The 15,332-nt window shown below is 53.8% G+C and overlaps 1 protein-coding gene across 5 annotated transcripts in view; it reads right to left on the bottom strand.

Moving 5' to 3' along the window:
- Positions 1-808: 808 nt before the first annotated feature.
- Positions 809-15,332, bottom strand: part of sema6bb (sema domain, transmembrane domain (TM), and cytoplasmic domain, (semaphorin) 6Bb) — a 103,058-nt gene continuing 88,534 nt past the window's right edge. For all 5 annotated transcript variants that reach the window (XM_064330386.1, XM_064330388.1, XM_064330385.1 and 2 more), the window contains exon 17: positions 809-2,746. In XM_064330386.1, the coding sequence (XP_064186456.1) occupies positions 1,770-2,746 (977 nt within the window). In that variant the 3' untranslated portion in view covers positions 809-1,769. The remainder of the gene's footprint in view (positions 2,747-15,332) is intronic.

Here is a 15,332-nt window from a genome sequence, read left to right on the forward strand (position 1 = left end):
TTTTCAGTTGGCTGTTTAGAGAGCGTTGCTGTTGCTGCTGTTATTGATGCTGCTGCTATCCGGACAAAAGTGAGCAGAATCTGTCCAGTCCTTGGGGGTGGGGGGTACCTGTTTTACAGTCTCATTGTCCCCCCACCGCCCCCCCCCCCACCCCCACGACACTCATTGTCTGAAACTCTGGATGATTCTCCGGAAAACGTGTGGTGGTTCGGCTGTGTCTGAGACAGTCAGTCCCTTCCGGCTGTTTCTCCCTCCCCTCTCCTCTCCTCTTAATGTGGCTGAGCTGTTGTAGTCAAGAAAAAGCCCCCCCCCCACCATCCTCCACCGCCGAAATAGCCCCACATGGCCCGGGGTGGTGAGGGGTGAAGTCGGCGAGTGGGGGGGTAATCCTCGGTCTCCTTCCCAAAATACAATCGGTCACAAAACGCAGAAACGCAAAGCGAGGTGTTCCCGTCACACCTCGGTTCTGGGCCTCGCCCGTCCCGCTGGGGCCCTCCAGCACCCCCCCCCCCCTCCTCTCCTGTCCTGTCATTTCTGGGGGGGGGGGTGATGACGGATGGGTAACCGTGGAGAAGACCGCAGGGCACGGCTGACCCCGTGCTGCTATCGCCCCCACACGCCCGCTGTGACTCACAGACTCTATAAAAGCCCACAGGAGACGCCACGCTGTGTGTGTGCGTGTGCGCGCGCGCGCGTGTGTGTGTGTGTCTTATGTTTCCAGGATTGCCTTCAAGCACATTTTAAAAATGTTGCTTCCATTTACACAAGCAGTTTCCTTAAAGCATGTTATCTCCAGCGTGTGTAATTGTGTGCGTCCGTGTGTGTGTGTGTGTGTGTGTGTGTGTGTGTGTATACATGAGTGCACTGTAGCTCCATGTTCACATAAAGACAGGAAGTCTGGGCGCATTTTCGTCGTCCCCGTTCTTCCCGCAGCCAGTCAGCCGCTCGTCAGTCGAGTTCTCCGCTGCTCCTTATATGCTGAGACAGGAGGAGGCGGGGCCTGCTGGTAAATCCGGGAGAGCGTGTGCGAGTGACGCGTCCTCCAGCCAATGGCGTGAGAGCTAAGCAGGACGACGTTTCGCGTCCGCGGTGCGGTCCGCCAGGCCCGGCGCCAGTGGGGAGGTCTTTTTGCGTCGCCCTCCTCCAGGCTCACCCCCAAAACACTCCACCCCCCACCCCCGCCCACCCAACACCAGCAGCACATGGTACGAAGCAACGCAACTCCCCAAACTAGAGACAAGGTCACACGGGCACCCCCTGGTCCACGGGCTCCCCTCTGCGTGGTCGGGGCAGTGCCTCAAATGCACGTGCGCTGGATGTGCGTTGGCATGTACGTACTTCACGGGCTCTGTGCACCCTCTGCGCCACCGGCAACCTGTCCTCACGACCCCACCGTTTTTCGATTGAACTTTAACGATACATTTATTCCGGGAGGTATATTGTAATTTTTGTACTTTTGTAATAAAATATATTTTCTAGCGTATTTTTTTTCTCCACCCTTCCCTGCTCTCCCCTCCATCACACACAGGTCTCTTAGTTACAGTCACAGTTGCCGTGGTGACGCGAGAACACCGAACGACAGCGAGAGAGGACAAACGGGGAGGGGGAGGCGGAGTCTCGGGGAAGTTCCAGTTGTCAGGGAGACACAAGTGTGTGTGTGTGTGTGTGTGAGGGGGGCGGGGTCATGGGAGGAAGGGGTTGGGGCTTTATGACTTCAAAAAGAGGAGGAGCCCCTGTTTTTTTCTCTTTTTTTTTGTTTTCCTGCTCCCTCATTGGCTGGTGGTTGTCCGCTCGGCCGCGCCCTTGACGAGCAGACGGCTGTAGTCGGCCATGTCGCCCAGCCCCCGGGGGGCGCCGTGGAGGCCGGGCCGGGCCAGGCCCGAGTGGGGCCGCTGGGCGGGGCAGTGGCAGAGGGCCGCGGGGGGGGGCGGGGCCGCGTTGTTGCTGTTGAAGTTGAAGGCCTCAGGGCCCCAGTGGAGGGGCTCCCCGAAGTCCAGCTGGGTGTTGGGGGCCGAGACGGCCCGCCTGCGGTCGGGGGACTCCTGGGGCGTGGCGGGGTACGCGTACTCCCCCGCAGAGTTCCGCAGGGCCCCGCCCGCCCGCCCGCCTCCCTGCCCCTCCCCCCGGTGGTGGTGGCCGGCCAGGGAGAGGTAGTGCTGCCGCTCGGCGGTTTGGGTGGGGTCGCCCGGCTCCTCCCTCCGCCCCCCCCCTCCTCCTCCCCCGCCCCCGCCCCCGCCCTGCAGGAGCTTGGAGCTCAGGTAGATGACGGAGGAGGGGTGGGGGTTCTGGGGGCAGGGCGCCCCGGCCGTGTTGAGGAAGGTCTGGCTCTGGTCCCAGCCGGAGTCGGTCAGGCGCAGCCCCGGGGGGGGCCGCTTCTGCTGCAGGGGGGTCTGCTCGGGGGTGGGCAGCAGGTCCAGCTCCCCGCGGGCCCAGCCGTTGGGCATGACGAACAGCGTCTCCGTCTGCGAACGCCGCCCCTCGCTGCCCCCCCCGGACCGGCTCACGCTCATCACCGACCCGCCCCCGCCCTGTCCCAGCATGCTCTGCTCCTTGTCCCCCTTGCGGCGCCCGCCGGGGACGGCCGTCCCGCTGCGGGAGCGGTGCCGGTGCTTGTGGCCCATGATCCAGCACACCACCAGGCCCGACAGCGCCGCCCCGGTGGCGAAGGCCGAAACTGCGGACAGCACCAGCAGGTTCACCGACACCAGGCCGTCCGGCTCCTCAATAAAGGTCTCCTGCAGCAGACCTGGGGGAGAGAGGGAGGGGGGGAGAGAGAGAGAGAGGAGAGGGGAGAGGAGGAGGAGAGAAGAGAGAGAGAAGGAGAGAGAGGGAGGGAGGAGAGAGAGAGAGGAGAGTGAGGGAGAAAGAGGGGGGAGAGAGAGAGAGAGAGAGAGGGAGAGTGACGGAGGGACGGAGGGAGAGAGAGAGAGAGGGAGAGTGAGGGAGGGACGGAGGGAGGGAGAGAGAGAGGGAGAGTGAGGGAGAAAAAGAGAGAGAGAGAGAGAGGGGAGAGGGAGAGAGAGAGAGAGAGAGAGAGAGGGAGAGTGAGGGAGAAAAAGAGAGAGAGGAAGAGGGAGAGGGAGAAAAAGAGAGAGAGAATGAGGTCACCACATCTGCAAGGGTTCTCAAAAATACATTAAAATGTGTCCCGGCACGAAACGCAAACAAACAAATGAACCCGAGGTATGAACCAGCAACGGGAGTGTCTCAGGTGGCACCGTCGCTTGCAGGATTATTAACCTGAAAGGACCCGCATCACCGGAATGCAAAAAAACACACTTCAACTAAATTAAATGGCGTTCCCCCCCCCCCGCACACCTGGTGCACCGCACACAGCCCCCCCGTACTCGCTGGGCTTTGCTAAGCAGTCTCCGGGCCCCATTTTGGCTCCAATTAAAGGGAGAAAGAAGGGGGCTAATTTGCTCCCGGGAGGCACCGAAAAGGAGGACTGGCTTTCGGGTGTAAGGGTCAATTTGTGCTCATTACCCAAAGTGGACCGCCGATTGCCTCCTAATTTTTAATGGCTCGCAATAACTGTCTTCCTGATTGAGGACGTCTCTGGAATTCCGGAGCGCAGGGCTGCTTTCGGTCGGTTAACTGGACCGCACGGAACACCCCCCTTTTCCGAGCTCCGTCCCACGGAGGCAGAGGGGTAGAAGCGTGGCGCTGCTCCAATCCACGCCTCAACATTGCATTTTTTTTTTTTCCCCTCCCTCCAAAAAAAAATAAAAACAAAGGCATCGCCACACAGCTGCTCTGAAGCGAAACCCAAATGAATTACGTAAAAAAATACAAGAGAAACGGGAGACAACCGCAAAAAAAAGAAAGAAATTGTGCGACGGATCAATTAAGAAAATGTCAGGAGGAAAAAAGAATGTCTTTGTAGAGGGAAGCTCGAGGGAGGGATGCCTGTAGAAACAAAGCGCTTACGCTGAGCCAGAAGGTCCAACTGGGAAATATTTCAGCGACGCCAAAACAAACACAGTAAACGTTTTCTCAAATTACTACGATGGCAAGGAAAAGGCAGAGCAGCTGCAGGAGGAGGAGGAAGGAAAGAAGGATGGATCGAGATCCAGAGGAAACGGATGAGCGTCGTTAAGCAACAATTTTCCGGGGACCCCTCTCTCTCACCTGCAGAGGGGAAATCGAAATTCCTGTGATGCATGGGCCCCCCAAAAAAAAAAAAAAAAAAAAAAGTAAATTTTTACGGTCTGACAAATTAGCTTTAATTGGGATGAATGGAGACAACGGCGTGGAGGTGGACCCCACTGACGGGAGCTTAATTGGCAGTCCCGGGCCGTGTGAAAGAAGGCATTCTTCACCCGGACCGGAGTCACGGCACGCGGATTATTCCCACGGCAACGATACCGGTTTTAAACGTGACTCACCCATCTAACCTGTTTATTTCTGTCATCTACCGCCCCCCAGGTCCCCTGGGAAATTTTCTGGATGAGCTTGACATCCTGCTCAGCTCCTTCCCTGAGAATGGTGCCCCCCTCATCCTCCTCGGAGACTTCAATATTCACCTTGAAGCCTCCCAGTCTGCAGCCTTCCTTCCACTACTCCACTCCTTCGACCTCTCCCTCCAGCATTCTCCCCCAACCCACAAGGCTGGCAACCTCCTCGACCTCGTATTTTTGAGGAACACCACCTGCACTGGCCTAAACGTCACCCCTCTCCATACCTCTGATCATCATTTTGTTTCCTTCTCACTCCCCCTTCCCTCCCACCCACACCCCTTCTCTCCACCCAGCCCTACCGTCTCTGTCCGCCGTAACCTGTGCGCCCTTTCTCCCTCCTCTCTTGCCCCTTGTGTCACTGCCTCCCTCCCCCCTCTTGATGTCTTCTCTGCCCTTCCCTCTGACTCGGCCTCTGACACCCTGCTATCATCACTCTCCACTGCCATTAATACCCTCTGTCCTCTTGTCTCCAGGCCCACACGCCCATCTCCTCCATGCCCGTGGCTGACTGACGTTCTGCGATCTTCCAGGACTGCCCTGCGTGCAGCAGAGCGGAACTGGAAGAAGTCTAGAATGCCAACGGACCTCTCTGCCTACCAGTCCCTACTGAACTCCTTCTCCTCAGCAGTTGCCACTGCCAAGGCAACATATACTACCACTCTAAAATACACAAATCTATTGCTAACCCCAGGCAACTGTTTTCAATTTTCTCCTCTCTCCTCAGTAAACCCTCACCTCCAACTCAGACCTCCCTTACTGCTGAAGAATTCGCAGCCTTCTTCGAAGCAAAGGTCACACTCATCCGCAGCTCCCTTGACCCTCCCGACTCCCCACCCTCCCTCCCCCCATCCCCTCCTATGACCCTCCCCACATTCTCCACCTTCTCCCCACTCTCTCTCCCTGATGTCTCCCAACTCTTGCTCTCCCACCGTCCCACCACCTGTGCCCTTGATCCCCTCCCCTCTACCCTCCTCCAGCTGATCTCACCAGAGATCATCCCCTTCATCGCCCACCTGATTAACTCCTCCCTGACTTCTGGCACCTTCCCGTCATCTTTCAAAGAGCCCACATCACCCCCATTCTGAAGAAACCAACACTGGACCCCTGCCTCACCCAAAACTACAGACCGGTATCCCTTCTTCCATTCCTATCTAAAACTCTCGACGTGCTGCGTCTAACCAACTTTCCTCTTTTCTTTCTAAACATAACCTCCAAGACCCTCAGCAGTCTGGTTTCAGACCCGGTCACTCGACGGAGACTGCCCTGCTCTCCGTCACTGAGTCTCTCCACGCAGCACACGCAGCATCCCGTTCATCTGTCCTAATTCTTCTTGACCTCTCAGCTGCCTTCGACACCGTTGACCATCCTACACTTCTGTCTTCCCTGACAAAATTGGGAATTTGCGGACCAGCCCTCAACTGGATTGCGTCCTATCTCTCCGGCCGCTCCTTCCAGGTTGCCTGGGCCGGTGCACTATCAGCTCCTCGTCCCCTCACAACTGGGGTCCCTCAGGGCTCTGTCCTTGGTCCCCTCCTCTTTTCTCTGTATACTAGGTCCCTTGGCCCTGTTATTGCCGCCCATGGCATGTCATATCATCTCTATGCAGATGATATTCAACTTTTCTACTCTTTCTCTCCCACAGACACTCAGGTCTCCGATCGCATATCCGCCTGCCTGAGTGACATCCAGAGCTGGATGACCAAACACCAGCTCAAGCTCAACACAAACAAAACGGAACTTCTCCATATTCCTTCTCTTACCTCTCCCACTTCTCATCTCCCCATTTCTTTAGGAGACACTCCCCTACACCCTTCACAGAGTGCCCGAAATCTTGGAGTTGTGCTCGACAACAGGCTGTCACTCTCTGAGAATATCGCGGCAACCACCCGTCGTGCAGGTTCATCCTGTACAATATCCGCAGAATAAGACCACTCCTCACCAATTATTCCACACAGCTCCTGGTCCAGGCCATGATACGGTCACGTCTGGACTACTGCAACTCCCTCCTGGCTGGCCTCCCAGCATCAGCCCAGACCCCTTCAGCTCATCCAGAATGCAGCAGCACGTCTGGTTTACAACCTCCCTCGTGACTCCCACGTCACTCCCCTCCTCATCTCCCTCCACTGGCTACCAGTGCAAGCTCGCATCCGGTTTAAGACACTGGTGCTTGCTTTCCAAGCAGTCAAGGGGTCAGCTCCTGGTTATCTGCAGAAGATGATCAGACCCTACAAGCCGGCCAGATCGCTCCGATCGGCTACTACAGGGCGGCTGATTCCTCCCCCTACACGAGCAGCAACAAGGTCTCGACTCTTTGCAGTTCTGGCCCCACGATGGTGGAACGATCTTCCAGTGGAGGTCAGAACAGCAGAGTGTCTGAGCACCTTCAAACGGAAACTCAAGACGCACCTCTTCTCTGTGTACCTCTCTCCTCTTCCCTAAACCCCCTCCCATAACTAAAAAAAAAAAAAAAAAAAAAAAAAAAAAAAAAAAAAAAAATTTTTGTTCAGACTAGCTTGTTTCTCCTTATTGTATGCATCATAGTAAAGGCTTTTTATCTACATGTTGTTCAATGGACTTAAGCGGACTTGATCCTGAGTTTGGTTACTCTGTTGTAAGTCGCTCTGGATAAGAGCGTCAGCTAAATACCTATAATGTAATGTAATGTAATGTAAACGTCTGTACTGAAGGGTCGACGATGCAGCCTGACAAAGCCTGCCAACCTGCCAAGAGTCGGCTCGCTCCAAAAGCAACACTCCCAGTGTCAAATCCATTCCAGCACTCCGTTATAAAATGGCACGGGGCACAGGGCATCTTCGCCATCACTGATCTCAGTGCACAGAGGACATTTCACACGTGTGTACTGGTAGAACAGAATCCAGTGGAAAAGGCTGATGGGGGGGGGGGGGGGACTCACAGAACTCCCCAGGCCTCAACCCTTTGAAGAGCAGGTTTTTTGGAATGCTTTTTTTTTTTTGTCCAAAAATTCCGAGTCGATGTTCTAGAACTCCATCGCTTTCAGTCACCAGTAGTGATTGTGACATCAGCATTAGAATGTTCAGTTCAGAACATTCCGATCACATATTTGTAGTTCTCATATCTTAAAGGTTTTAAAGGTGCGTCGTACTCTGTGCCTTCCAAACTGTGCATCCGCACGTCACATGTAAAACATTCATGCTAGGCTGAAAAATGCATGGCTACAATAAAGGCTCATGAACAGTCGTGCACAGTGTCACTGAGTTTCACAAGGTGGGCGGTGCCTACCATGCCTAGCATAACTGCCCATGTTCGATTAGCGTAGGTTTGGAAACGGGGCACCCCCACGCTGAGGAGACGCCAGACCTGGGTCAAATATGTATTTGTTTTGGATTCAAATACTTTTCTGTGCTCTATTGATCTTGCCTGGTGTAATTGAGCCTGCCAATATGACCAGAAGTCGGGGTTCGCACTTTTTTGAGAGTAATTAATTGGTTCCAATACACCAGACAAGATCAGTGAAGCGTAGCAAAGTATTTGAATCCAAAACAAATACGTATTTGACCCAGGTCTGGGGGACGCCATCGGAAGACCCCCTAGGATGAGCCGCACCTCCCTACGGACTCCACTTCCTCTCCCTCTTTTCTCAGTTCCTCTCTGCTTCTCCCCAGACTGCCTTAAGGCACAGCACCTCCCAAAGATCCTCATCGTCATTCTTAATGACTTGCCTGGTGAAATAAAGTTGAAATAAAAATAAAAATAAAAATAAGTTCTGCTCTTTCATATCCGGGAAGACGAGTGACACCGTTACCATAGGAACGCAAAAACCAGGATGGCTGCACACCCGTTGAGCTGAGATCGGGTGAATGAACGGTAGCCTACCGCCAGGAAGGCCAATCGGTGCATATGACTAAATTAGAATCTTTGCTCAGACTCAAGCAGGATTCTTAACTCCATTTGAAGAGACATTCAGCCAGAATTCCATTTTAAAATGTACAGCAGACTTTTTACTGTGTATAATCACTGGGGGGTTACAGTCGACCAACAGAACAGCTCACATTCCTGATCGCCATGGTCGCACAGCCGTCCAATGAAATTTATTTTCGTTTATTTTCACTGAATTTGGTGACACTGGAGCCCACGCCAGGAAAATAAACAAAGTACTGCCATCTCCATCCAAACAAAACAACGAATCCCACTGTATGCACATTCTGTCCCCCACTCACGTCTATTTCAACCCTTTGACGAATATATATATATATTTTTTGGAATGTTTTTTTTTTCAATATTCTGAGTCTGAGTGTTCTAGAACTCTGCTTTCATCGATCAGCAGTGATTGTTACATCAGCATTAGAATGTTCAGCTAAGAACGCTCCAATCACACGGCTGCTTATGATCTTAAGCCTTGAAGGGTTGGAAAAAAAAACTCTCGCTGACCGTAACACGAAATATGCTTCTGATGTTTCTCCTTTCGGCCGTTTCCCGTTCCCCGCTGTTTCATTCTGGCGTGCAACACCGCTGCGTAAACACTGGTGCCGGATCGCCCGCTGCTGTGATTTTTTTTATTTTTGTTTATTTACCGCGGCTAGGGCTCAGGACAAAATGGGAGGGTAATGAATGGGTTCACAGCTTGGTGGATTTGAAAATATCAGAAACAAGAATCTCACATAGATAGAAACATTCTTTAAAAAAAAAAATCTAACACAGGCCAATATATATTTTTTTTATTCCTACCCAACTGAGAGGTTCTGGCGGCTTCCTCCTGCGGTCCATAGACGTGCAGGTCAGGCTGACTGGAGAGTCTAAACCGCCCGTGGGCATGAATGTGTGAGAGAGCGGTGTGCGGGACCTGTGATGGATTGGCAACCCGTCCAGGGGTGCATTCCTGCCTCTCACGCAGTGCATGCAGGGATAGACAACCCCCCCCCCCCACCCTGGGGTGGGGGGGGCGAAGAACGAACGCGCGCGCGAGATATTCGCCTGCCGACGACCGCCGCAGCCTTTCATGTTCCGCTCGCCAAATTAATCTCCCGCTCCCGTTCCCCTCCTGCTTTTCTCTCCTCTCTTCTCACACCCACCCCCCCCCCCCCACCCATTTCCCTGTCCTCTCTGGCTGGGCTTCAATCTCCGCCTCTCCCTCCTGGGAGGGGTGTCCCACCCCGATCACGCCATCTCTCAACCTTTCTCTCGTCTCTCTCCTCTTTCCTCTCTCCTCCTCTCTCTCATCTCTCTATCTCTCCATCTCTCAACCCCTCTCTCCATCTCTTGTCTCCCCTCTCCATCTCGTCTCCTCTCTCTCCTTCTCTCTCCATCTCTCTCCTCTCTCCATCTCTCAACCCCTCTCTCCATTTCTCATCTCCCCTCTCCATCTCTCTCTCATCTCTCTCTATCCCCCTCTCTCCTCCTCTCTCTCTCCACCTTTCTCTTTCCTCTCTCCTCCTCACTCTCTCTCTCTCCTCCTCTCTCTCTATCTCTCCTCCTCTCTCTCCCCTCTCTCCGCCTCTCTCTTTCCTCTCTCCATCTCTCTCCTCCTCTCTTTCTCCTCCTCACTCTCTCTCTATCCTCCTCGTTCCTCCTCTCTCTCTCCATCTCTCTCTCTCCCCTCTCTCCAGAGCACTGGACGGGCGTGATAATGAAACAGCCCTCTCGCTGCGTCTCTTATTTAAGATTCTCTTCATTAAAAACAAACTCTGACAGGGTATGGATCTGCTCTGCCTGTGCTCACAAATTGGCCGCCTGTTTGGCAGTAAAAAGTATCGATTTCCACGCGCCGTGTCAGAAGGACACACACGCGCACACACACACACGCAATCACACACACACACGCACTCACACCTGAAATTACAATGTTGGGAAAAAAATGGAAAAGATGCCTCTGTATGCCTCTCTGTCTCCTCTTGAATGTGTACGCGTGTGTGTTTGTGTGTACTTGTATGTGGGTACCTGTGTGTTGTGTTTGTGTGTGTGTACGTGTGTGTGTTTGTGTGTACTTGTATGTGGGTACCTGTGTGTCGTGTTTGTGTGTACTTGTATGTGGGTACCTGTGTGTCGTGTTTGTGTGTGTGGGTGAACAGGCCCCCGGTTTGTAATGTGTTGCCTGTGCTTATAGTTCAGCGAGTCTGCTCGTTATACTCCATCCCCCCCCATTCCCTCATTCATTCTCTCCTTCTCTCGCTCTCGCTCTCTCTCTTCCCCTTTGATCGCTGGCTTGTCTCTCCGTGGGGGGCAGACTGCAGAGGGCTCTGTTCGGCCGGGGGCGATCGCCACCAGGGGAGCTGCCTGTGTTCCAGAACATTCCTCTGCCTCAGACTCACACACACACGCACACACACACACACGCATACACACGCACACACACACACACACACACACACACACACACACACACATACACACGCGCACACACACACACACGCTTGCACGCACGTACACACATGCAAACGCACACATTTACGACAGATAATAGGGCACTTTTAAAGAGAAGATTTTCACGCAACTCATTATCAAAACCACAGGCTCAGTTAAATTGAAATTGAAGTTAAAGTGGACTTCTGGAGTTCTAGCTCACATTTTAAAAATTAGTCATTAAGCGAAAGGCAAAAATTAGTCATTAAGCTATTAATATGTCTCTTCTGTCATAATACACATCAATCATTTTGTATCTTAACATAACCACAGATACAGAATGAATCTCATGGCAGTTGACCTGAAAATAAATAAACAAATAAATAAATAAAACGCTCAGATGCTCAATCTCAAATCTGTGCTCATTTGTAGGGAGCGTCCCAAAATTGCACGCTTTCTCGAAACACGAAACAACGAGATTTTCTAGGTGCGGCAGCAGAGTGCGTTGCTAGCTGACGCTGGCCTCCTTGCCCCGTTAAAAAGAAAGAGGCACTGATGGCATTTTTGTGAGCAGTGATTACAGCAGATGGGCTGAGGTTGCGCTTGAACCACAGCCGAATGCATGGGGGGGGTGGGGAGGGGGGGGGGGAGGTTTTGGGGTGCTGGTGGGGATTGGGCCCAGTTTATGCGCATGGACGGCACCTGCCTGCATGTGTGTGGACCGCTGCGGTATAGTGTGTCACGAGAACTGTTTTATTATACTGCAGACGAGCGGAGTCTGCATCTTGGGGGGTCGGTGGTGTGAGAGGCAGGGAGAGAAAGAGAGAAAGGGTAAGTGGTAGAGAGAGACCAAGATAGAGTGAGCAAGTGAGAGAGACAGGCAGAGATAGAGAAAGAAAGAGAAAGAGAGAGCGAAAGAAAAGGTAAGAAGAGAGGGAGAGAGACAGAGAGCAAGTTAGAGAGGCAGAGAGAAAGAGCGAGAGAGAGAGAGAGAGAGAGAGAGAGAAAGAAATCAAGTGAGAGGGAGAGGCAAAGAGAGAGAAAGACACGGAGAGAATTTACATTTAATTGAGAGCATGTTATCCAACATGCCGCACACTAGCCGTCGCCTGCTGGTATAAATTTGAGAGAGAGAGAGAAAAGAAGGGCTGCATGTATTTCTCATCACACAAACCTTTAGCCTGGGGCCACAACACGCCTCAGTGTCTGCAGCACCAGCATCTCCAGAGCTGTACTAACAGGACAGCTGCACTCAGTACCAGCTGCACTCAGTACCAGTGCCACCAGAGCTGTACTAACAGGAGAGCTGCACTCAGTACCAGCATCACCAGAGCTGTACTAACAGGACAGCTGCACTCAGTACCAGCATCACCAGAGCTGTACTAACAGGAGAGCTGCACTCAGTACCAGCGTCTCCAGAGCTGTACTAACAGGACAGCTGCACTCAGTACCAGCATCACCAGAGCTGTACTAACAGGACAGCTGCACTCAGTACCAGCATCACCAGAGCTGTACTAACAGGACAGCTGCACTCAGTACCAGCATCACCAGAGCTGTACTAACAGGACAGCTGCACTCAGTACCAGCAGCACGCAGTACCAGCATCACCAGAGCTGTACTAACAGGACAGCTGCACTCAGTACCAGCGTCTCCAGAGCTGTACTAACAGGACAGCTGCACTCAGTACCAGCATCTCCAGAGCTGTACTAACAGGAGAGCTGCACTCAGTACCAGCATCACCAGAGCTGTACTAACAGGACAGCTGCACTCAGTACCAGCGTCTCCAGAGCTGTACTAACAGGAGAGCTGCACTGAGTGTAGTACACTCTGAGGCTGTGTGTGTGGAGCACATTTCTGCTAAGGTACATGAAGCAAAGCAAACAAGCACTCTCACTCCTCTCTTCTTTCTCTCCTCTTTTCCCTTTCTTTCTCTCTGCTGTCTCTCTACTCTCCTCTCTTTCTCTCTTCTCAATACCTCTCTGCTCTCTTTCCGTACTGTCCTCTCTCCTATTTTCTTCCATTCCTATCTCTCTTTCCTTCTCTCTCTCTCCCTTCTCTACCTTCTCTCTCCCTCCCTCTCTCTCTCTCTCTCTCTCTGCCTCCCTCTCGTAACTGATATCCCCAGTTTAGGAGAGAAAGGGAAACGTGATGAAAAGCAATAACAGAAAGCACGTGTCACAGTCCACAAACTCAAAAAAAAAGAAAAAAGAAAAAAAAAGGGCGGCACCGCTATTAGCTAAACGACCCACTCGGGGGTTAAGTCCGCTTGTTCTCGAATCATGTGACACCCTCATAATCTTCAGCGTAATCTTTCTCACATGCCGGGGGCATAAATTCCAGGTGTCAGCACAGCGCCCGCTGCTATTTATATAACGACTGGAGGGGGAAAAAAATAAAAAATAAAAAAAAATAAAAACACAAATTTTTTATTTTTGTATTCGGTTAACGTGACTGCATTAGTGCTTTTTTTCCCCCCTCACTCCTGTCTTATTACACATTTCTGGAGGCCAAAAAGAAATAATTAAACCAGCGGGGCGGGGCCGGGGCCTGCGGCCGTCTGCTCAGACACACACCCGGGTGAGTGAATCTGCTCCCCGCCCCGGCCGCTGAGTTATGAGACGCAGGTAATGAAAAGTCCCAACCGCACCGTTACCGCCAGAGCAGTACAGAGAGGCACTCTCTCTCTCTCGCTGTCTCTCTCTGTCTCTCCCTCTCCCTCCCTCTCTCTCTCTCTGACACTCTCTCCCTCTCTCTCTATCTGCCTCTCCCTCTCTCTCTCTCTCTCTCTCTCTCTATCTCTCCTTCGCCCTCTATCTCTCTCCCCCTCTCTCTCTCTCTCCCTCTCTCTCTCTGTGCCTACGAGGGCATTCCTCACATAGCCCCTCAAATCTTGCGCCCTCCCGCTGTGAGATGATTCACGGCGCTGCTTTATTAGGGCCCCCAGGGGCCCGTGCGCTACCCTCCTCCAGTTAAAAGAACTCCTTCTGAGATCTTTTCTTCCCCTGCCACCTGCAAAGCCGCCAAGCCAGTCCCCCCCCCCTCCCCCCCGCCGCCGCCGCCGTTTCTGGTTTATGGATTACATTTATTTGGGGAGATTTTTTTGCTCGTCCCGGCTGCTCGCGAAATGAGACCCCCGCCCCCCCCCCCCCAACCTCCACCCGATTCCCCCACTCCGACTCCCAGAGCAGACCCAAGGCCTTATCTTCAAAGGTGCTCGGTCAGCCGCTCCAGGGCAGGTCACAGCTGAACCTCCTCATGTCTTCTCCCCTGTCCAGGGGCCCGTGCGCTACAGCGGCCGCCATTTGAGCCGTTGCCTAGGCGATCGCCGGATCGAAGTCCCGGTGACGGCGACTGGCCCCGCGGGTGGGACAGGACCACCTCAGCCCCTAAAAAGGGGTCCGACAGGGCCGCTGGGGCGTGGAACACGCAGGTGATTTTCATCACGACACACCGCTGCGTTCTATAAACCTCCGCTTCCTGGTGGGTTTGCTATTTCACCACGGTGGAATTTACGCCACCCTGCCAGCCCTCCTCCCCACCCCGCCGCCACCCCCCCCCCCTTCCCACCCCGCCACACCCACACCCCCCCTCCCTTCGCCCCTTCAGTGTAAATACCATCAGGAGCGCCAGAGGCTGGAGTTCTCCCCGCAGTGTAAGTCAACACATGTGGACCGACTTCTCAGGCATTTACACGTCGTGCTGACACGGTCCGTTTGGACTGGGGCGCGGTCTGTTTGGCCCGGGGTCCAGGGTGCTGTGCATTTGGACTGGGGCAGGGTCCCCCCATGTGCGCTCTCGGGGGGGGGGGGGGAGGTTGGGGTTCCCTGTGACTGCTGTGCCTTCCCCTAAATCTCCCGGCCCCGTCCCGGCTGAAGAAACATTATTGGTTCACGTTCCCATCACCCCATCAGTAGAGGGGGGGGGGGTTAGAGAAAGGGGGTCCTACTGGAGTTCCGCATTCCCCTCAGAACATTCCCACACCCTAGGGCGCGCAGTAACTCACATACCTGTCTGTTAAACACGCACACGCGTGCAGATATTTCATATGTCACACGGGTCGCCCGTCCCGTCTCAGTGCGGGTCGCGCACACAGCACGTACCGGTGCTACATCAGCTTTACGAGTCCAGCAGGGACCGTACACACCCTCCTCCAGTTAAAAGAACTCCTTCTGAGATCTTTTCTTCCCCTGCCACCTGCAAAGCCGCCAAGCCAGTCCCCCCCCCCTCCCCCCCGCCGCCGCCGCCGTTTCTGGTTTATGGATTACATTTATTTGGGGAGAATTTTTGCTCGTCCCGGCTGCTCGCGAAATGAGACCCCCCCCCCCCCCCCCCCCCAACACTCCACCCCGATTCCCCCCCACTCCGACTCCCAGAGCAGACCCAAGGCCTTATCTTCAAAGGTGCTCGGTCAGCCGCTCCAGGGCAGGTCACAGCTGAACCTCCTCATGTCTTCTCCCCCGTCCCGCCTGGCGTTCCCCTCCCTCCCCCCCCCTCCCTCCCCGTGCGTGCCGGGAAAGAGGGGCGGTGGAATTCGGCGTGGAGCGCAAGCTGGGC

Source organism: Anguilla rostrata, chromosome 4 (assembly GCF_018555375.3).
Source record: "Anguilla rostrata isolate EN2019 chromosome 4, ASM1855537v3, whole genome shotgun sequence".
NCBI classification, from domain to species: domain Eukaryota; kingdom Metazoa; phylum Chordata; class Actinopteri; order Anguilliformes; family Anguillidae; genus Anguilla; species Anguilla rostrata.